General features: G+C 39.1%; 2 protein-coding genes across 3 annotated transcripts in view; both read left to right on the top strand.

The window, feature by feature from the left end:
* Positions 1 to 10,840, top strand: part of LPCAT2 (lysophosphatidylcholine acyltransferase 2) — a 33,343-nt gene extending 22,503 nt beyond the window's left edge. For both annotated transcript variants that reach the window (XM_049805017.1, XM_049805018.1), the window contains exons 12-14: positions 6,909 to 7,007; positions 8,822 to 8,963; positions 9,199 to 10,840. In XM_049805017.1, coding sequence (XP_049660974.1) covers positions 6,909 to 7,007; positions 8,822 to 8,963; positions 9,199 to 9,446 — 489 coding nt within the window. In that variant the 3' untranslated portion in view covers positions 9,447 to 10,840. The remainder of the gene's footprint in view (positions 1 to 6,908; positions 7,008 to 8,821; positions 8,964 to 9,198) is intronic.
* Positions 3 to 2,657, top strand: CAPNS2 (calpain small subunit 2). The gene is made up of 2 exons (XM_049805019.1): positions 3 to 234; positions 1,295 to 2,657. The coding sequence occupies exon 2, from the start codon at positions 1,536 to 1,538 to the stop codon at positions 2,280 to 2,282; it is 747 nt and encodes a 248-aa protein (XP_049660976.1). The 5' UTR covers positions 3 to 234; positions 1,295 to 1,535; the 3' UTR covers positions 2,283 to 2,657.
* Positions 10,841 to 22,740: the final 11,900 nt, after the last annotated feature.

The following is a 22,740-nucleotide window of genomic DNA, read 5'->3' as shown; positions in this document are numbered from 1 at the left end:
TGACTTGTTGACAATGTTTTGTTAAAAATCACATCCCTAAAGGATATTTAATTCATTGTGTCCAGTTTAGTAAATGCTTCTTCATTAGCAATTCCTGTAGGAAAGATAGGTGTCTCTTACAGTTTCCTTCTTAAGTTTCGATGGAAAAAGGTTGGTCAGTTTGTAGCTTGTGAGAAGACAGCCATCTCTTGGACCAAGTTGCTGCACCACCATCAGATGATAATCTTCATGCTGGTAATGGCTGAATATTTCCTTTTGCCTACCCCAGATTTTGAGCTTATGTACACTCTGTCAGCTTAATTAACTGATAGAGTTGTAAGCAGATAATTTAAGGCAGATTGAAGGTGACTAGAGCGTATATTCCTGCTGTGTTTGTGAAGGGTGCTATGAGACATTACAAGGACTCCTCTTGCCTATATCCCGCCATAAAGGAGGCTATGCGTTAATCTGATTATTTAGGCTTTCCCCCATAGTCAGTGGTGATCTCTCCCATTTTCTGCTTCTCTCTGGAGATGAGAAAAATTGCTCTGTGGATGCGCCCCTCTGACTATACCAGAAGCATCAGTGACTAAGCATAGCATAGAATTCATCTTGCTTCTAGGCATCCAATATGTGCTACGGTGCAAGCAGCATGTTGTACTGCAAGTGCGTATGAACTGGAGTTTGTTTCTGATCATAGGAGCTCTCCCAACTAAGCATCACTCTTCCTGATCAAGTTAGCTTCAGCGGTACACCTGTCCTTGGGAGGTCATTGCATCGTATATACCGATTAAAACTGTTTCAGGATTTTTCCAGATAAAAAGGTTTTACAAGCTCTAAAATAGAGAAGAGTCAAATGTATTTCCTTAATTGCTGAATGCATTGAAGCTGTAGCAGAGCTAGGTACTCATCCTTTCTTCATTCTTGCCTCCCCATCTTAGACCATTGGCTCCTATGAACAGGTAGTCTGAGTCCTGAGGCACAGTACATACAATCGAAATATGGTGTGGCAACCAAAATAATTAAGGGCAACCAAGACTCCTTTCACTTTCTCTGTCTGACACAATAGTATCAGTGACTAGAATTAGCAATGTAATGCTCAATTCCCTAAAAAGTTGAAGGCATAAAAGATTGCAAGAACAGACAAGACTCTAGTAAGCTTTTGCTGCATTCATCTTTAAGGAGATCAGCTTAAACTGAGAAACAGACACACTAATGTGGCAGGGCTTTTTTCAAATTGCTTCAGTTATGAGCACAGGTATTTTGAGACTTCTGCTCTGTGGCAGCCTCATTGTTATTTTTTTTTTCTAAAAAGATTCCTCCAATCACATAAAGCTAACTATACAAAGAAGAAAAAAATAGAGGCGTATCAAAAATTGGCAGAAGCTACTGAGACCTGAGATAACTGGCAGCTGCAGACATGCACAGAGACAGTGAAGTCTAAGCACGCAGATAAGGTGCATTTTGCCCACGCCCAGCTCAGACACAATACAGCTTCGGAGAGTTACAGAAGCACTGGATCTCTGAGGAACAACAACTTTCAAAAAATCTTCGCGATGTTCCTCGCTAAAGCTTTGCTGAGTGGAGGAAGTGGTAGTGGTCGTGGAGGGAGCCTTGCACGTGGCCTTGGAGGTCTCCTAACAGGAGGTGGACACGGAGGGAATCTTGGAGGATTTGTTGGAGGTCTTGTCAATCTTATAAGTGAAGCAGCAGCTCAGTATAATCCAGAGCCACCTCCACCTCCTCACCATCATTTTACAAATGTGGAAGCTTATGAGAGTGAGGAGATCAGGCAGTTTCGTCGCCTTTTTGTCCAGCTGGCTGGAGATGATATGGAAGTGTGTGCCACTGAGCTAAGGGACATCCTGAACAAAGTTGTTTCCAGACATCAAGACTTGAAGACAGATGGCTTCAGCTTAGACACATGCCGTAGCATGGTAGCTGTCATGGACAGTGATACAAATGGCAAACTGGGCTTTGAAGAGTTTAAGTATCTGTGGAACAACATCAAGAAATGGCAGTGTGTATACAAGCAGTATGATACTTATCAGTCAGGCACTGTTGGGAGAGCTCAGCTGCCAGATGCCTTGAAGGCTGCAGGGTTCCACCTGAACGATCAACTCTGCCAGATAATCGTGCGCAGATATGCTGATGAGGACGGTAGCATGGATTTCAACAACTTCATTAGCTGCTTGGTACGACTGGACAGCATGTTCCGGGCCTTCAAGTCCCTGGACCGAGCTGGAAGCGGACAGATCAAAATGACCATTGAAGACTGGCTGCAGCTGACCATGTATTCGTGAAGGTATAGCAGAGAAGAATAAGCTTCATCTGGAAGATATACATGGAAGACTACAATCCTGTGCTATAGAACTGTAGTCTTTTCCTTGTTCTAAGGCAGATGTAGCTAGTGGCAGATAGCTCCGCTTAAAGTATTGTGATTGCTCTTGTGCATGCATTAGTCTGCTTTTCTGAAGGGTTTGTGTAAGTTGTCAGTTGGACAGCTGCGTAAGTCTGTCTCGGAGAACTATCTCTAGACTCTGAAACGAGGGAATATGTTGAAGGATCAAAGCTTAGTTATTCACATAAAGTGGCTTGTATATGAGTATATTATATAAAAAGCTCGTAAGTTTGGCATTGATGTTACTGTTTCAACTTGTCAGCATTCGCTAAGCTGGAATAAAGCTGTTTGCCTGAAGGCAATTGCTAGTAAAGAGTTTTGTGCAGTTATTTCTAACAAGGGGAAAAACATGAGAGTTGCAATAACTATAATGATCAATGAATTTACATAATCATATTTAATTTCCTTCCTACTTCTGCTTTTTCACGCTTGTCTGCTGAAGCAAAACCTGAGTGGTATTGTCAGTTCTACCTGCTGGCCAGGACAAAATTGAAGATTTATATAAGGCTACCTTTACAACTTTTTTCTCCTTTGTACAATTGTATTAACTAGTCTTTTCCCTCTTTCCGTCAAGCCTTATTATAGTTATAATGAAAAGAACTTAAAATACTACATTTGTATTTAGAGAAGCTTGCTGTAATAATGCAGTCACATAGCAGACAGACAGTCAAAATCAACCGTTGCCTATCTGAGTTAAATTTTATCAGGGTGCAGTGTCCCACTCAAGCTAGTTATGCAGTTCTGTCTAAGATGTCAACTTTTGAGTAAAAGAACAAGGAATGAAATGAACTGTCAAAGGTACATTTCTTTGAATTAAGGATTACATAGTTGATGAAAACAACTCTTGCACTGCAATGTAACAAGGCAGATTTCTCAGCAGGGCTCTGCTGCTTTAAAAGAAAATTGTCTAGGGTGTGTGCTAGCTGACTGGAATGCAAAAGGATGAGTTGAGTAGCACAGCCTGTGCACTACATGCAGTCTCCAGATGTAAGAGTGCACATGCCCCTGCCCCTCCCCAGGGAGACATCAGTGACTAATTGAGAAACACCTCACAATACCTGCAGGGCATCTGAATGCTAATGGAGTACTGTGGTTTGGTTTTGTTTCTAAATTTCCATAGCTTTGATTTCTGAATCCTGCAGTTACACTTGGCAAATAGTATTTTTCCAAACTGATGAGATCTCTTCCCTGCTATACTTGCAGAAGCCTTTTACTTGCAACTTAGGAAAAAGTAACTTACAACTTTTTCCCAGACTTTTTTCCTCCTGCACTTTAATACTAAGCTGGGTGACACAAACAGTAAAAACATTCGTATTGGCCCAGACTGTGATGAAAAAGGTCATTTCCTTCCTAATGGCATTCACCCCCTTCCCAGTTATTCAATGGAAAAGCACACAGTTATCCACAGTGGCATTTGGGCTCTGAGTAATAGAAAAGTGAGCATGAGGGCAAGTGTGGTATCTCCAGGTGTGTACCATCCTACCAGGTTTGTTTCAGAATTTCCCTTTCTGACTAGTTAGAACTTGCATGTAGCAACAGGCGGTGGAAATTTTGGAGTTACAGCAATAGCCTCTTAAATGATGAGCCTGGATATGAACACGTGAGGCGCATCTGCAGTTCCTCCCCAAAAGGTCCAGTTGTAGCTTCTCTGTGGTAGCCCCATAAGTGACTCAGGGTTTACTGAGCTAAACGTGAATGACTAGCACACACATACAAACTTGATTTTCCCATTGTCTTACATAGTGAGAAAAAAGTTTTGAGGCAGTAGTACTTCAAACTTTATTGACTGCATCTGTCTTGCAATGCTTGTGCAATTCTAAATGGAGACTGCTTATGAGAATGCAAACTTTCTTGTTTCCCAAAGTGTAAGATTTACTGTATTAGATAAAAAAACAACAACAAAACCCTAGTTACCATAGCATGCTATAGTGGAAATAGTAGCAGAAAACTAGTGTCCTTTAAAGAAAACAAGGGCTGTTGAGGTTACACTGTTTTGATTATTTTATGTAACATAAATACAAATATCTAAGTATTGATGTTCTGCTTTGCTACTGAGGGAATTGGAGCTCAGCTCACATGTTGCTTCCTTAAAATATTCTTGGCTGCAAACACAGCTAGGTATGTGTAGAAAGACTACTGCAAGTGCTTGCTTGCAGCAGTGCTACACAAGCACTAAAGGTTTTCCTGCATTTTCAGTTTTAACTCCCATCTATTTTTCCAGGCAACAACCCCATCACTTCTCCTTGACCAAAATGCCAGAGCATTTGGAAGTTAGCCAGCATCCTAGGGTTTAGTAGAGCTAGTCACAACATGAACTTGCAAGTATAGTAACTTTATTTCCCACTCAAATGGCTGGAGTCCTGTGTATCAGATTGCACTCAGTTTTGATACTGGGTTTTAGCACTTTAATGAAAGTATTATGACCCTTATTAGCTCTTGTCATTTTTCCATGTGCAGCCACAGCTGTGTTAACTTATTTAAGAAGCTGTTTTTTAATGAGAAGCTGTTTTATTTAAAGTTTACTTTCCAATTCTTTTCCTGTGATACATACTCTTAACTTTAAAAATAAATTTAAAAAAATACTCTAATCGCATCAAACAATCCTTTGCTAAGAATACAGTCTACAAAACTGTCCAAAAATAATATTCCATGGAATTTGAACAATTATTGTCTACACTCTTGCTTCAGTTGTTTTAAGAGTTTAGATTTATAATGATACATTTTAAAGTTGTATCTATTATTTCTATTATGAGAACTATGATGTAGCCAAAATATTTAAAGTCAAACGCTGCAATATGAGGGCACAGATTTGTAAATAAAACAGCACTTATGAGAGAAAGTTGTCCTTTTATGATTAAAAACTGTCAAAAGTTATATCCCTTAGACACATGAAAGTAACTTAAAGACTCTTAATATCTTTGCTAAAAACTTTCCCTAAAATTCACAGAATTTTAAAGAACAAGATGTTCAAAGGTTGCATGTCTTCGAAAAAGATTGGTTAGACCATCAATATAAAGAAAATAACAGTTGTCTGTGCAAAACAGTCCTGAATCGGTTTTGAAGGCTAAATAAAATTGTATCTTAGCAGTTTTAAATCCTGTCAAATATATAGTTTGATAAAGAAAAGTTAGTGCTGAACACATTATTATACGTATATTGTTAATCAAGAACCATCTTAAAACTTGAATTCAGTAACAGAAATCCTTATTTCATAGAACCTAAGATTTTCAAAGCACTCTGCAGAGCAGCCTTAGCATTTCTCCACTGGCAAGCTCCATATTCCACTATTCAACAGCAAAAAACCAAGAACAGAAAGGTTACGGTTGGTATGCTCAAGTGGGCATTAGAAGTTGGTAGGAGAGCCAGAAATAGAACCTAGATCTGGCTGTTCACTAGATTTACCCAGGAGACCACCCCTCTCTCGCTTGGCTGGAAAAGTTTTGTGCTGTTCTCAGACTTAGGGAGTCCACTTTTTAAAAAATCTCTTTCTTCTTGAAATGTACAACACATTATCCACAAAGGGAACTCCACTTTACACTTTTGTTTGCTTTGAAAATGTTTTTGATGAGTGCCCTTATTGTGAATGTTCCAAACTATGAGCTACCAGTCATCTCTACTATGCTTTCATTAACTACTCTGTGGCCCATCACCAAACACTTATATGGCTTTTCCCCAGACAGGATGTTTCCTAAAACCCTCAAGAAGCTTTCAGTGTGGTCACAGTAACACTGTTGACTTAAGCATATATTTCAACAGGCATCTGCCATTTTCACTATCTGCAGATATAATCAGCTTACACAGAATTAATCATGAATCCCATCAAAGCAAGCTTCAAATGTTTTGTTGATGTAGATTTGTAGTTAACACATTGAAATGTTCGTTCACATCAAAACTGGAATCACCAGAGAGGCTGTTACAATGAATTCATTGCATTTCTGGCTTAAAAAGTTGGACAGTTTATTGGCTTCAAAATAGCATGTAGGGCAATGCATTTGCTTCAAGGAAGGGCTTAAGATAGACCACGTAGATGTACTGCATCATCAGGCTGTACTTTTGCTGACATATATTTTATTGCTGAAGGTTCTTAGGAAGAATTAACTCTAGGCAACAGCCTCACACCATTAGCCTGTTTATTCTAGGATGTTGCATTGGTCTCTGAACTTTAGGAACTTCCAGGGGTACATGAACTGTTACAGTTACCTTAAACACACCTATTCCAATTCTTGTTAGAGGCTTTTAGAGGGTCATGTACTAAAGAAAAACTTCTAAGTCATTTTACATCTTTTTTGTTTGGGTGTTTTTAAGATAGAAATTGATACCCAGTTTCCAGCTATTGAAAATATGTAGCTACTTCAGCCCTAGTATTACATATATTTAGCCAGCTGTTAGTATTTTTTCCAGGAAGAACAAACACCTCTAATGTTGTAAACTGTCTTAGTGCACGTTGTATAGCTGATTTACACAACAGCTTTTAAAGTGATTTGCAATATTAACTATATAACTACTGCCATGCGTATTTTGGTTACAGAATGGAGATGGCACCATCGACTTCAGAGAATATGTAATTGGCTTGTCTATTCTTTGTAACCCAGCCAACACAGAAGAGACTATTCGGATGGCATTTAAGGTAAGTTCAATTTAGTGTAAATCTACAAACGTGACAAATCAAGACTGACTGCAAATCTGTTAGCTTTCAAATCATAAGTTTATAGCTTCAATCTGTTATGCAAATGTGAGTAATACTCTTAAACCAATTGACATTTAAGAGTGTGAAGGGGAGGGGGAGAATTGCAGGCTTCAGCTTCATAGAAAAGGGTTTTAAAAGCCATGTGAAGGCACTAATGAGTATGTAACCTGGCAGGCTAACTCCAAAAATGATTCAGCAGCACTTGCAGTTTTTTTGCCTGAGGTTTTTTCTGCTGTGATCCTTCAATGTCACGAGTAGACAATAGATGGAGCAATATCCTCTTGCGGGTCAAGCACTCAGTAGAATCACTGCTGTTAGCAAAGAGGGGTGAAAAAAAATCAAGAGGGCTATTCAGGACTGGGACATCCAAAATTGGGCTACATCTAAGATGATCTATTGGCTTGTACTGTAGTGTCCTGATAGTACAAGCAGTCAAGGAGCAGTAGCTCCTTTCAGGTCTTAGGTACAAGCAGGCAATATGTGACCCAGGGGATGCCCAGGTTGTGAATCCCTGAATAGGAAAATGGTCGAGTGACTTCTTTCTTAATAGATTTTTGACACAGATTCATTATTTTACACACTGATCTGTTCTTATGAACTATATTGAACAATATATTGAGAGATGGATCATGTTCCTCTTAAACTGGATACTGTTTAGTACTGATGCGTACGTACACAAGAGGTACCAGAATTTTTATGGCAATCCATTATATCCACTGGCTGCTTTACAGATAAGCACTACAGCTGTTCAAAGTGATTTGTGCTTTTTCAGGGATGTTTTATCACTACAGATTCCTATGAAGAAGCAAGCCTAGCAGCTATTGTTGCTGTTTTATTGTTTTGTTTTCTAGACTCTACTCTTCAGTATCTTAACAGTTGCGCTGATTATGAAATTAGTAATTTAATTCCCAGTTTCAGCGGGAAATGACTGGTTCAGCTGGTAAAAGCCTGTTTCAGTCTGAAATGGAACTATGGGTTTCCTTTTGCTACCTGTTTTCTCTACCACTAAATGTACTTTCCTTGGCAACGGGAAAGTTTGCCTGTAGCAAGTACTTAAGAATTACGGCCATTCATGCCTTTTGTTTCTCAAGGGGTTGCTTCATAGCAGATGCTTACTGTCACTGTGCTGGTAAGGATGGGATAATCAGTGTACATCTACTGCCTACATTCCAGTCACCAAAATTCCTTGTTAATTACAATAATTCCTTAGTGGGTGACAGATCACATATACTAAAATTTAGGTACTTTGTGTCAGAACATAAGCGATGGCAAGTTTAATCTGATGGCAGATGTGCCATAACTTGATGAAAATGAAGACTAAAACCTAAGATGTTCCAGTATAGAGCGGCCAAATCCAGTAGACCCTTAGCATAGCTCACAGTGATAATTAACATAGACCTTTGTTTATGTTTTGTTTTTATCAGTTTTGTATGGGTTTTATTACTGAACTGATGCTGTGAGGTTGGTTTGTTGTTGCAGGTTTGCTACATGCTTTTCCTATTAGAGAATATTCTAATCCCAGCTATCGCATGTACATTGCTTTGCTAAGTGTCTGCTTAGTCTTATTCTAGAGAAAATACATAAAATCTTTCGCAAGAGAAAGTAGCTGAGATGCAACCAGTCTCTTCAAATCCCAGGCACTGTTTGCAGATCATCTCTTGAATACTAGAAACCTAATATGGGTGGATAATGTGCACAGAAGGTTCATAGGCAAACTGATGCTAAAGTATTTCTACATTTGATGTCTTTCCCAGCTCTTTGACATGGATGAGGATGGCACTATAAGGGAAGATGAGTTTGCTTGTATCATTCAATCAGCTCTGGGGGTGCCTGACCTTGATGTTTCTATGCTTTTTAAAGAAATAGATGCAGATGAAACCGGGAAGCTGTCCTATGGTAAGTTACATCCTTTTATAACAAAGAGCACTCTGATAGTCATATTGACAGTAGGAGTTCCCTACCTTTTTTCTCCCTGAAATTATCTGATGGTTCTCCTACCCTGTTTCTGGTATGCCTGAGATGCTTCAGAGGAAAGTTAACTGGCAATCAGCTTCAGTAAAAGGAGCAGGCACTGAAATTTTCTTTCATTCTCTTGCTGCACTATCGTATCCGTGTTTTTTGTATTTTTCAGAGGAGTTCAAGGACTTTGCACTCAAGCATCCAGAATATGCCAAGTTGTTTACTACATACCTAGAGCTACAGAGATACCAGTTAGATATGTTGGAGGAGGATGACACTGAGTCACCTGAAGTCAAACACAGTCCAGTTAGAAAGAATACAGTTCCAGTCTCAGAAACAACACCAATTGCAAGAAATAAAGTCTGTCCTGAAGGCAATGAAGAGTGTAACTCAAGTACCTCTGACAAAAAGGATGACTGAGAAGAGTTAAAGAATTCAGCTCTTGAATTCTACAGGATTTTTTTCCCTGGCTATTCATGAGCACAACTGATATAATATAGAGATGGAAGTTACAATTTAAAAAAAAAAAAGTTTCTTTTTTTTTTACTTTCATATCAGGAGGAGTTATTCCTGTTTGAGTCTAAGGGAAAAACCACTGTAACTATTCTATCCAAGAGTATGTATCACAATACTGGGAATGTTGTTCACTGTCTTCCAAGTTTATGCTTCCACAAAAATAACAGATGTGCTGAGAGGTAAGAGGCTCCGGCACTGCAGTGACCTCTCAGAATGGAGACTGAGGAGTCCACTTGTGTAAAAACAAGTGGAATTTTTGGTGCTGCTCAATTCCTCTACATCCCCAACATGTCCTAAGGGGAAAAAATGATGCCAGAGTGTTTTAGTTTGCAGTATCCCTTAGCCTTTCTCAAGTTTCTGAGAGACACAAATGAGTTACAAGAAGCTCAGAGTTGAAGCTGGTGTTTTCTTTCAGCTGTCCTTAGATTTCCCTTAACTACTTGTGAACTATAAAGCCTAAGCTTCTGAACAAGACATGCTGATTCACTGATGTTAACAGAAACAGCTTTAGGCTTAAAGGCTAGTTAAAGATGGAAATGGCTGCACTTCTAACAACAAAAAACTAATTGGAATTCCAAGATAGCAGCTCACAGTCTACAGGAAAATGCAGACAATAAGACCCAAGAATTAATGGACTATTTCAAAATAAATAGAATGTTGTTTACAGTAACAACTGTTCAGGATCACATTAGGAGGAACATTTCAAACTTCAGCATATTTTTATTCTAGTAATTATCAACAGAGGAATGTGACCTTGCTCTGCAAAACTTAAAAGGCAAATAGGCTGTCAAGCCATAGTTCTAATAGTTAGTATCTCCTCTAAAGTTGTCTCCTAGAAACGATGTTTGCATTACTGTGCCATTACTCAATGTGTTCTTAGGGTTTGATTCAAAACCAAGCTCTTTCTAGTCAATGGTTTGAGTATGTTTTGCCTCAGTCCCCTCTAGTCCACTGGAAATTGGGCCTTCACCTTTTTCCATCCTTCATCTGAATGCACTTTATGCAATATTTAAAATATATAGGTATTTATGCAAATACTTCTAAATAAAAACTTGGAAGGGGTGGAGTGACAGGGTATTTTCAAATTAAAACTGAGATGAGCAAAGCCTAGAATGTCTAGTACCAAAAATAACCAATTTTCAGCAGGTGTTCGTATGTGAAATGGTAACCTCTGCCTCTGAAGTTACTGCTTGCACTGTCTGACTGCAAGCTCATTGCCATATTTAATCTTTCTGTGTTAATAATTGTGCCTATCCTGATGTTTCATGTGCTTAAAATAAATCTATATTTTTAAAAGACTTCACTTGAACAGCTAAGTCTTTAGTACAGTGGGAAGGCTACTCTGTCTACCTTAAGGGGCTGGTGGGACTTCCAGGAAATAAATCATCCTTACGATGTTTTACCTTGATAAACACAATGCAACCTGAAGTTGGCATTTTTAGTTCTGAGTGTGATGGTACTTTTCTTCGTGGTAAAGCTAGAAAAGTAGGACAGGACCAATGCTCTTCCAAAGAGTTACTTCTGTCGACTGCCTCAGCAAGATGGGATATGATACAAAGAAGATTTGCAGGTATTTGGAGTGATACTGCCATTTTCTGATGGAAAATAAGGCATCACCATTTACAGGTAAAATGAGTGACCTCAACCACAGCTGAGAAGTAACAGTCATGGCTTTGTGTAATATAAACATTAGGAGAGGATTTTCTTTCACTTTAGAGAAGGAGAAGCAGGAGTTAACCTAACCTGGCTGTACAGTTAGCTGGAATACATGTTCATTCCTTGGCAAGGATGCTTCTACCTACCATGTTAACCGAAGTCCTCAGCTTTTCAACCAGCAGTAATCTTTTCAAAGACGACTTCTATTCCAACCAGTAAGAAAAAGATGGGTGGGTGGGCAAAGATGACAAAGACAGCCACTTCAAGGTCTTGGAAGGCCAAGGGTGCCTTATGCATGCTCCTGTTGAATCCAGACACATTCAACAACTGGAACACTATTGTGCTCAATAGCGTAGCATATTTAGGACTAGTGATTTCATAAAAACCTTCAAGTCACACAAGCGCTTTGCAATTAAGCTAAAAATATTGTGTATGTAAATCTACATATCCCGATAGTTTAAGGAGGAAAAGCCACAAATGTGTTTGGTTTGTAGCAGTGATTCAACTATGCTCTGAAAAGGAATCAGCTAAATGTTAGAGACACTAACTCAATATACACACATCTGCTTGATGTGCAGGAAGGGAATACATTAATTTCTAGGCATCATTGTGCTTCAGGGAGCTTTTAAAAGGACCAAACTAAAAGCAGTCTGCAATAAACAGGCATTACATTAAGTGGCAGAGCAGGAACTAAACAGAAGGAGAAGGTTAAAAATATTAAACAGAAAGTGGTTCTCAATCAGGCATTGAGGGATGACGCCTTTCTGCCTGTGACTTCCAGAGGTGCGAGTTCTTAAGTCTACAGGCTGCTTAAGGATCATTTTGAGTCCTGCACAGTAGAGCTAGTAGAAAGGTATATTTGGTCCCATGTCACTGTAGGAAATATCATTTATTTAGCTGTAACATGGATTTGGTGACAAATCCTTCACAGATATCAAAAAAAGACACGGTACATAGAAACTCCAGCAATCTTAACTGGACAAGGGTGAGAATCAGATGAGGACAAATCTATTACAAGAGAAAAACACAACTAATTTTCAAGAACAGAGGTCCATGGGCTGCTGTTTTTCATGTTTTCTGATAACTGTGTACCTACACTATGAATAAATCTCGTTTACATTTTTTAAAAGCTAGGCTCCTGTTTCTGAACACACAAAAGCCAGTGGCGGGTCACCTAGAAAAGTGGACCTTCCTGGTTCACCCTGGAACAAGGAAGATATTAATACTGTAAATCCTGATCAATTTCTTTAAGGAAGGTGAATCAACAGGGTCTTGACTGGCCACACCAGAGGTTGATTTCTGAGGGAAAGATCTTCTGATCCAAGGAAATTAAAACTGTATTTTTGCTCTTCCTTTGCTGTATCAGTGGCACTGCCTGACTAAATGCAGAAGTAGAGATAACACATCCAGGTTTCATGTCAGATCATACTGCTAAAAACTGCCAAAATCACCTAATTCCTGGCTGGTTGCTGTCCATCCGTAGAACTATGAGGAGCAGTAACACTTCAATGGAAAGCATCCAAAAATGGATCTCCTATTTTCAGTCAGTAACTGTGCAGCATCAGTGAGAGGTACCAAGCCAGGCAGTGGCTGCTGCTTCTGAGCTTTTGTACTCATTTACGTCAGAACAAGTTAGGTGACAAATCATATTCCCAAAATGTTCCTGTGGGTGTTACTTCCTCTTCCTCATCAGCTTGCTCCCTATCTTGGAGGGGGGGCAAGGAAGTTCAGTGATTCCCAAATGGTTTGCAAGGGAAATTTTGCAAGACACCTGTGTGCTCTACCCATATAACCTCTCTCAAGAACCCAGGAGGACTAAGAGCCCTGGGAGGCCAAAGAAGGGTCGTGTTGTCTGACAGATCTGATGACCGTTCATAGGACTGCTGCACTGGGTAAGGGCTGCTTGGCCTCATCTGTCATCTACCTAGCAATTCCCATCTAAAACAAAGTGTTCCTTGGATATCAGAAGTCTGAGAAACATTTGTTGAGATCTTTTTTTCTACAGTGGTCAGCACACCAGGGCACTGTTCCTGGCTAATTCCTCACGCACTATGCCAGTGCAAATACACCACTGTGCCTGAGCAGGCTACTGGTGGTGTTTCCATAGGTGCCAAAGGCTACTCGGAATGCATGGATGTGGAAAATCAGGGCCTGAAGTTTAGAAACTAAATGTAAAAAATTGTCACTACATACACAAACACACCCACACTCCTCTGTGGAAAAGTCTGCCTGTGAACTGTTTGACCACAGCCTTCACGAAGCAAAGCACCCTGAGATTTCATGCTGAGAATTATATAGCTCTCACTTTGAGAATGCCACAGTAAAAATTTTAAAATTAATTTTTTAAGAAAGGTTTGGGGCGGTTGTAGTTACACTCTGTATGATTTGCTAGGAAACTAGACTCTGTTCAGAGTGGCCTTTGGCTTACACTTTCCTGTCAGTTTTGCATCCCTTGGAACAGCCCACCTTTCCTCTCTAGTTTCTCCCTCCAAATTTCTGCCCCAAACACAGCCACTACCATCAAAAGCTGTATTCCACAATGATTAAAGTTAAGAAATTGTAAGATTAGAGCACAAAAATTACTGAATTGAATGGGATTCAGGCGGCACTTACGCAGCATTCAGGTAACTACTTTTACTGGCCTGCAGTAAGAGCAAACTTGTCAAAGGTTGCAAGGGATTTTAATGACATTTAATTAATTAATTTTAAATCTTTACTCAATGAAATAACATTTATTAGACTGACTAGCAGTAGGGAGACGTTTGTCAGCCATGCTTAAGTTGGCAGACTCTCTGTTACTATACATAGCCAGAGAGGCAGAAAGTAAACATCTTATAGGATTAGCAGCTATGATCATAGCTGAGATGAAATTTGGACATTTCATTAGTATAAGATTGATTCTGACATTTCATAAAGCCAAAATGCAAACAAAAAAATGTGTCTGATATAAATACAGTACGCAGCACTTACTCAGATAAAGTTCAAGAAGCCCAGCAGGTTTAGTGCCATAACAAAGGAAATACAGAAGGGTCATTTAAGGACCCAACTTCTACTAAGCACTTAAGTGTATGCTTAATCCTGTAGACATCAATCAGATACATTGTACTTATTAAAAGCACACAATAATACTAGTAATGAGAAAACATGAACAATTTCAATGGCGAGTTATTGTCAATGATGGTAAGAATTACCCCACCCTTACCAAGGAAAATGGTATCACAATTGATTAAAATTTATGAAAGTTTTCATTTATTGTGCCATTCTCCTAGTTTAAGATACTCTGTTAACAATCACAGCTTGACTCGTGAGACTTTAGACACACATGACAATGTTATAATAGGAAATACTTCATTACCTTAACTAGGCATTACCTACTGTTGCCTTTTTTTAAGCCCTCTGTGCTCCAACAGGTTGAAAGTAAATACATGACCCTCTTCTCTTCTCACATCACAATTATTCTACATTTTCATGCTATTACATGCTTTCATGTGCTAAAAGTAAATCAGTTATGTTAACTTTTTTCATCCATTAGTTTTTGTTAGACTATCTAGAAAATATTCTGTTGAAAATCTTCTTTTGCATGTTAAAATGAGGTTTAATTGAGGCTCATCTTTAAAGCTACACCTGCAAGCTCATTGCTTTGTTCTAAACTGGGCATAGGCAAGAGTGAGCATGTTTCCCTAGTTTCTAGAAGTCTCCCTAAGTGTGTTATCTCTTGAGGTTACACTATGGCTGCACAGGATTCAATTTAGCAGTGTAACAGTACTACAGCTACAACAGGAATCATTCAAACCAGTCATGGGTTTTATATAGGAGACTGGAGATTTGTATTTTCTAGGAATTGCTAGCAAAACAGGCATTTTGAGAATGATACTTAGCTTATGTTTCATTGTGAATTTGGTATTAGCAAGAATACCCAATAAACACACACCAAAAAATTATTCTCTTCCTATAAAACCAGTAAATAGAATTTGTTTGCAGAAGTGAGAATTCATTAGATTATGCCTGTCATTAAAGGGCTCCACAGAGGAAGGCCGCCCAGCCATGCCAGACAATCTAGTCCATTGCTTAACAATTTCTACTGTTAGAGAAGTTTTTCTCATGGTCTAACCCAAATACTTCTGCAGCTGAAGTCACTAGGTCTTCAGTTCACCTTGCTCAAGGAGAATTGATTAATTTCTACTTCTCTGCAGGGTAACTATCTATATCTGTACATACATATATCCAGAGCTTATCACCATGCCTGTTTCACTCTTGCATCTCCCAGCCTGCCTTTCCTAAGCCAAAAAGCAAAACCTCTTTCATTCTTTTCTCAGAGGCTGCACTTTCTAGACTTCTGTTTGTTTTCATTTAAGTTCTCTGGAGATAGTGTCTCAGCTCCAGCCCTACCATTCTTCAGTAGACTAGAAGGCTTCTTTACATAGTTTGCAGTCAATATTTCTGCTCATGCACATCCAGTGTTAAGGCTTGGCTTTTCTAAAACAACACAGCATTGCCCGCTCATATACAGCTATTGTCGATCTGTAAGCCCTAGATCCTCTTCTGAAGAACTGTTCTTTCACCAGCTTCCTCCTTTCTCTCTTCCTACTACTGCTCATTCCTGCCTACTGCAGTACCTTAGCTTTATCATCACTGCATTTAAAAGACGAGCTTATCAAGAACATTTTGATCAGCTCAGATTATTGTTAAAAACAGCTTTCTTCTAAAAAAAAAAATAAAAATTATTTCCCTTTTGTTAAGGACATTATCTTCCTAAAACTTCACTAAGCGTCTGACAGCACACTAGAAGCAAAGCACTATAAATTAGAGAGACATGATGAAAGCTTGGAGGCTATAATTGTTCAAAAAGAGTAGTTTCCTTTTCAAAGGTAAACATCAGCCTTGCAGACAAAGATAAGGCCAAGTGCACAATTAGATACGCAAGTCTGTGCTTCTGCTCCTATCTCCTGATATCAAAGATTGCAGGAAAATTCAAAATGTTTTCTTTTCTTAAAATGTAAAAAAGAAATGAACAGGAAAACGTGTAGGAGACCAGAAGGAGTCATACCAGAACTGCCAGCAGCTTTTAGGAAAGCTGTTTTCCTCAATGCCGGAAGTCTTTGAAACTGGACATAACCAGCCATGAACTACAGGAGCCATTCAAAGCAGAAATAATTTAAAATGTTTAGATTTTGTACACTGGTCTTTTGAATTAAAGCATGCCAACCTCCATAATGTTATTTAATTACATGTCTTTGACAGCCTGTCTCTTACAAGCAGAAAAGTATATTGTCAAGGTACACTGGGGAGAGAGAAACAGTAGCATTTTCACCTACAAAGTTTGAATGCAGGTTTGAACTATTATTAACTCAAAGCTACACTAAATCTAAAACAACCTTTGAAATAAATATGAGCAGGAGCCATTCTTTCTACCTTTGCTATTGCCAATTTTAATGGCAAAAGTCTATGCTTTATATGGTGGAAACGTCTCTTTTAATAGAAAAGATACCAAAGAAAATCAGCCCCTCAGACAATGACAAATAATGGGAGACACCTTTGACAAAACTCTCCATTATTACTCATTTTATTACAGTGGCCTTTGCAGCTCTAGCAGAAGAAACAGCCATTGAACTAAGTATTGTATAAAGCACCTAATAAGGGTTTCTACCTTTCCTGGATATTTAATGGTTTATAAATAGACAAGGCAAGAGGAAAAGTGACTACCTTGCCAAAAGTTACACAGGAGGGTACCAGCACAGCAGAGTTAGAAATACAAGAGTACTGACTCCTGATTAAGTGAATTACCCATGGGTGCTTGTGGTGTCCCAAATGCCATAATCAAATTTGACATTCTTTGCTTTAACACTCCCACTGATTTTTTTTTTTTTTCCAGATGCAAGAAGGTGAACTCAGCATCAGATCATGAAAAGCAGATTAAACAGGTTTAGTCATTTATGGCAAGATGGTGTGTTTAGACTCTTTTAGGATCTTTTTCTCTATAAAAATACTTGTACTTCTTACCTGCAGCTATCTCTGACTTGCTTGCTGTCACTAGGCATGGAGATCTCAGGTCTCCATACAGTTATACAGGGGTACGTAGGCAAGCTCTGCCCTAGCAGACATTGGCCTGCCAGCACCAGTCAGTGTCTGACCTTCTGGTGGAGTCAGTCAGTCTCCATTTACTCTTCTTCCAGCCTAATGTGAACAACTTCACAGTAGACAAAAAACCCGTCCCCTCCACCTAATCTCTTATTATTTTCCCAAGTGGAGTCCATCTAGCTTACATCAAAGAATTGGTCTCATTAAGCCATTGTTTTATAAGTCTGCTAATATTTTTCCTGTCCGTAATACAGAAGACACTGCTGATAGAAATATGTCAACAGGAAAACAAACAGGCAGCATTTGACATGCTATTAGTCCAAGTCTGGGTGGATAAATAAATCATAGATCAAATATTCATAAGGGGGAAAACACTGTTTATTTCCACTGGATTCATTACGCACACACCTCCCATACAGCACAGTGACAAACACATCCCACAAAAAGAATGTCACAATGTACCCAAGAAAGGACTGTTGATGCGACAAGGACAATGTATTCCCTCCTTAGAAAGTACTTCAGTCTCTTGGGAATATATCGCACTGGCCATACAAAACAAAGCCAGCTAGAAGTGTCCTTTAGCTATATCACTGTGTAAGGCAGGGTAATTCATCAAGACTGAATCAGTCCTGATCACTGGATGTTTCTCTGATACTAATTTGTGCTGTAAGTGCAATAAATATTAAGTATTTCACCCCCTTCTTTAAAATATTGAAACTTCCACACTATTTTTAAATGAATAATATAGTCTAATCCTATTCTGATCCTACCTCAGGCCTACATGTCGGGTATCCCATGATCTTCTAACCAAGAAAATATAAAATAACTTAATGACATTATGTTGTTAGCCATCTACACACATTTCAGCTCACAATGCTCTCCATAATAAATGACACTGATACAGCAAAACTGAACCCAATTTATTTTGGTGATGCTTCCTAATTTAAAACATCAGTGAAGAAACCACCTTGGCAATTCTTTCAGATGCAACCTTAACTATAGTAAAGCCAGGATGATAAAGTTAGCATCTCTTCTCTCCTAAAAACAGTGCCATTGCAATCCGATCACCCAAACTCTAAGGAATAAAACACATATAGATGTGGATTCTTCAGTTACTAGAACTCTATAGATCATGTCTTTAGTGGTGAAATGAACCATCAGACAAGAATATTCATTTTGGGTTAGAAGTTTGCCACTAGACAGATGTCTGTGACTCACCGGTGGCATCCATTTTCAGGCAGTGGGGAATGATTAAAAAAAATAATCAAGAACTCTCTTCAGAAGCAATTTCTTCAGAGGAAGCATCTCAGAGAGGTAAAAATTTACCTTGATCTCTAGATAAATGCTGTGTGGAAGCACCCAGAGACAGAAGGTCATGTTCTTTAAAGCTCAAAGGTGCCTCTGTGCCTGAAGTACCATTTTCCAAAAGCCGCCCACAGTTTAGAGGACCAAGTGTCATTAAAATACATTTTCAGTCTGTTTCTTCAGAAAACACAGCCCAGCCAAGCACAGGGCACAAAGAGGGTGGGATAGAAGAGCAGAAAATCCCTATTAACTCCATTTTAATTGTGAAAATAAGCTCTGTGGAGGACATGAGCACAGGACTGGTAAAAAAGTACAAGGCACTCTTCCCCCCCACTGCTGTCTTAGAGTTAACAAAGACTGACAAGAAGCCAGGCAACATTCACAGTACTGGCGGAAGAACAACTGTCGTCCTGGTAATTAAGCAACTGCAACCAGAGACACCGGAGCAGCATGACACAGCCTTTTCGGCTTACAGTAGTAAGTCAAGTAGTTTCCAGTCAGCATTGCTATGGGGATAATGCAAGGTGTTTGCCACCCAGTGCAACAAACCCCATGTATTTTCTTTGCTGAAAGCCTCATTTATGCACGAGGAAGCTCATCTCATTTATAAGGCACAGTAGCACACTGACTTAGTTATTGCTACTGAAAATTGGTGCCGGCTCACAAGGCAGGTCTGTGTGTGAAAGCTTTTTTCCAACAACGGCAACTTCCATTCATTTCTTTCGTTATTCAGGGCTGGGTGAGGGAACATTGCTATGGTGCTATATTTTTCTCTGGCCTCTTCTTGCTTACAAGCTTCTACTATAACTAGTCAATGTTCATCACCATACTCATTACAACTTTGGTTTCTCATTAATTGATAAGTGGTTCAAAAGCCAGTGCTGATTTTCTCTGTATTCACTCATCATGAGAGAGCATCTAATGAATAGTTTTAATTGAACACATTCAGCCCTGGGTTACACGGCATACCGTCTTCCACAGCTTTAGCCTTATTTACCACTCCTGCTATATGGCTGCAATCACATGGTGTGTCCCCTACTCCTTGACTGGATAAAAACACTTCTAAAATTCCAAACCATCCCAAAAAAGGAGGGAATGCAAACCACTAACCTAAACCGCAGCCTTCCAGGAAATATTAATGCTCTTCCAGGAAATACTAATGCTAAAATCAAGGTAACTTTAGTTGCATAACTGTTTCGATGAATATCTGGCAACTAGCAATCTGAATTTCATTTGTTCCTACAGAATATAATAAACGGAACTTAGTTCTTTTCATTGCTGAAACACTTCCCAAAGGAGTGTTTATTCCTCCCAGGTTTAGTCAGCACTCAGTCTTAAACCACAAAATCATTTAGATTATATCACTTCTCCTTTACCTTCACTCTCTCCATTTCTGTCTCTTCTCTGTACAGAACATTAAACACTGGCAGTAACACAGATACATTTGCATTTCAAACAACTGCACTTACTAACTGGAGGCAAAGAGACTGTATAGTCTCAATAAAAAACCCACTGTATTCAAATCACATCTGTACATCACAGTAGTGTGTGAAAAACAAACAAACAAACAAAAAAATCAATGAATGAAGAAATGCAAAGCAAAAGTTATTCCTAATATTAAACAAATTAAAGTGCCCTATTACCCCTTCCTTGGGCCTTACTAAATAAGTTTCTGGGAGAAGCAAAGCAGCTGAGGCTTTCTCAGAGATAGGTGAAATGACATCTCCTCACTCCAGGAACAGGTCTCCCTCATTTGTTCGTTTTAAAAATCATTAAACAATCCTGAAACTCAACTGCATCCTTCTAGAGAAATGTTAAGGGTGAATATTACAGGAAAATGGTCACCATTAAAAACAAATTTATGGTTTTTTCCTAAGAAACTCCAAATAAAGTCATACATGAAGTATGTTATCAAGATCGTTCCCTTGCTGCAATCCAGTAAAGGATGCATTCCAAACAGGAGACTACATAGCAGATTTTAACAAATTCAGCAAACTTCAAGGGAGATTCAAAGAATGGCTGCTTCATTCCTGCAAAAGCGACCAGTTAAAGACCAGTGCTAAAAGGAATTTTTAATGCATTGCTCTTGAATGAAACAATGTTTGAAGAAGGAAATTAATTTGTTTATGAGACACATTGTTGGCTTTGCCAAGTTTTACCACCACACTTTTCCTCCAAGAGGAAATACATTATTAAACAAGAAGGAAGAAAGCCTCTATCATTCCTAGTAAGGCAGCCTAATGTTAATGTCAGCAATGACATGGCAAGGGTCCTACCAGAGTTTTATTTGGCATTTTTAATTATAAGCTCTCTAGAGCTGCCAAGTTTCAATTTACATCCAAATTCCTTCCAAAAGATTGGGATTTTGACTTGAGCCTATTACATATTCTTATCTGTGGTTTGGTTTTTTTTACATCTGGATTCTTTAGGGCTTGGACTAGCCTTATGCTAGACATTTACCGAGCCTATCACAACAGGGCCCCAAATCCCACCGAAATACAAATAATAACTTATTCAGCACAGCAATCTAACCCTTTAATACACATTTTTGGAAGTTCCCTTATCAGGTAGATCTGCCAAGAAACAGGCCCCAGAAAATAGGTCCTACAAACTGTATACCAGAAAGAGATAATTACATTTTATGATAATGAACTAGCACAGTTAAGGAAGCATTGATCCTGCCTTAGTGGTTCCTGAAAGTAAAAAAACTGAATTAGTGTGCCATCAGAGCTGTGTTATTATACCACAGAAACACAGCATGAAGCTTCCAGCACTTCTCTGTTCCTGGCCTCATACTCATTCCAGTAAGAAGACTGTGCCCTGCTGCTGTCTGTAGTTCTGACCCATTTTCTCCTCCCCGCAGGGGCTGCAGAGACTTACCAAACAGCAGGGACTGGAACAAAGTTTTGCTGCGATCAACTCAGAAGAGGGAAAAAAGAATGAAGCTAAGAGAAAATAGGGAAAAGTATAAGATAAATAATATGGGAGTCAGTGGTCAATGTTAATGATTAATTTATTGAGAAAGGGAATGCTGAAGTGCTGTTGCTGCATTAAACCCTGCTTATGCCTCCTTACAGACACATAGATCAAGAGTTCGGGGGCTGAAGCCCACAGGAAAGGTAGATGTTGAAGACAACTGCAGCAATTCTAGAAACGAAAGCAGACGAGCTAGTAACTGACCTAGATGTAGTAAAATACAGGTAGTTTTGCCTTCAATAGCCCTCTCCCTGATGAAGTTATTGTCCATATCAACTTAATTTGGTTCTATCTTCTTATTTTCTCTCTTCTGGTCTTGTTAAGTCAATGTATACTGATATACCTAAATACACAATATTCCTTCAAAGTAGAGTTTGCCTTCCACATTTCATCTAGGGTCTCCTAGAGCACAGCCCTGATGAAAAAAAGATGCAGGAAGCTTCAGAGAAGTCCCACACTCAAACAACTCATACTCCTGTCCTCAAACTCTCCCATAATTTCCTCCATACTTGTTAATTTACGGAAAGGGCTCCTGTGTTAACCAGAGATCAGAGTCCAGCAAACACTCTAGCCTATTCCTTCTTGCAACCTAAATAAACAAACCAGCTCTTAGATGCCAGCACATCCAAGTCCCAACCAAGCAGTACCTATATCTATTTTTTTCCCTTTTTTCTCTCTCATAAAGGAAAAAATAAAGAAAAAAAGAGAGAGAGAAGAAAAAAGGAGAAACCATATTTCCCAACTTCCTCTGAAAGTTTTGGGTCTAACTCAACTCATCTGCATCAGACTGCCTTAGCTCAGAGCCCTTGCTGGAAAGACTCTCAACTCCTGGCTGGAGTTGAACTCAAGGCACACTGCTGTGTGGCCCAGCAGGAGCCTGAGCCCCTCATAAAGAGACACTGAATATATTCCACACTTCCTCCTCCAGAAAATCCGCAAACTGCTAATGAGATGCAGAAACCAGGGATGAGACTGGCCCTTTGATTTCCCTCTGCAGTATGTATGGAAGCTCAGGCAGATCCTTGTCCGAACTGTGGAAATTTAAAACAAACAAAACAACAGAAAACACTAGGATTACAAGAATGTATTAAGAAATAGCACTGTCTACATTAATAAAATGCAGACTAATAATTAACAACAGCCTGCCATTAACAGCAAAAGTTCCTTTGAGGAATTGGGAGTG

Source organism: Accipiter gentilis, chromosome 7 (assembly GCF_929443795.1).
Source record: "Accipiter gentilis chromosome 7, bAccGen1.1, whole genome shotgun sequence".
Taxonomy (NCBI): Eukaryota; Metazoa; Chordata; class Aves; order Accipitriformes; family Accipitridae; genus Astur; species Astur gentilis.
This window is presented reverse-complemented; position numbering and strand designations above follow the sequence as displayed.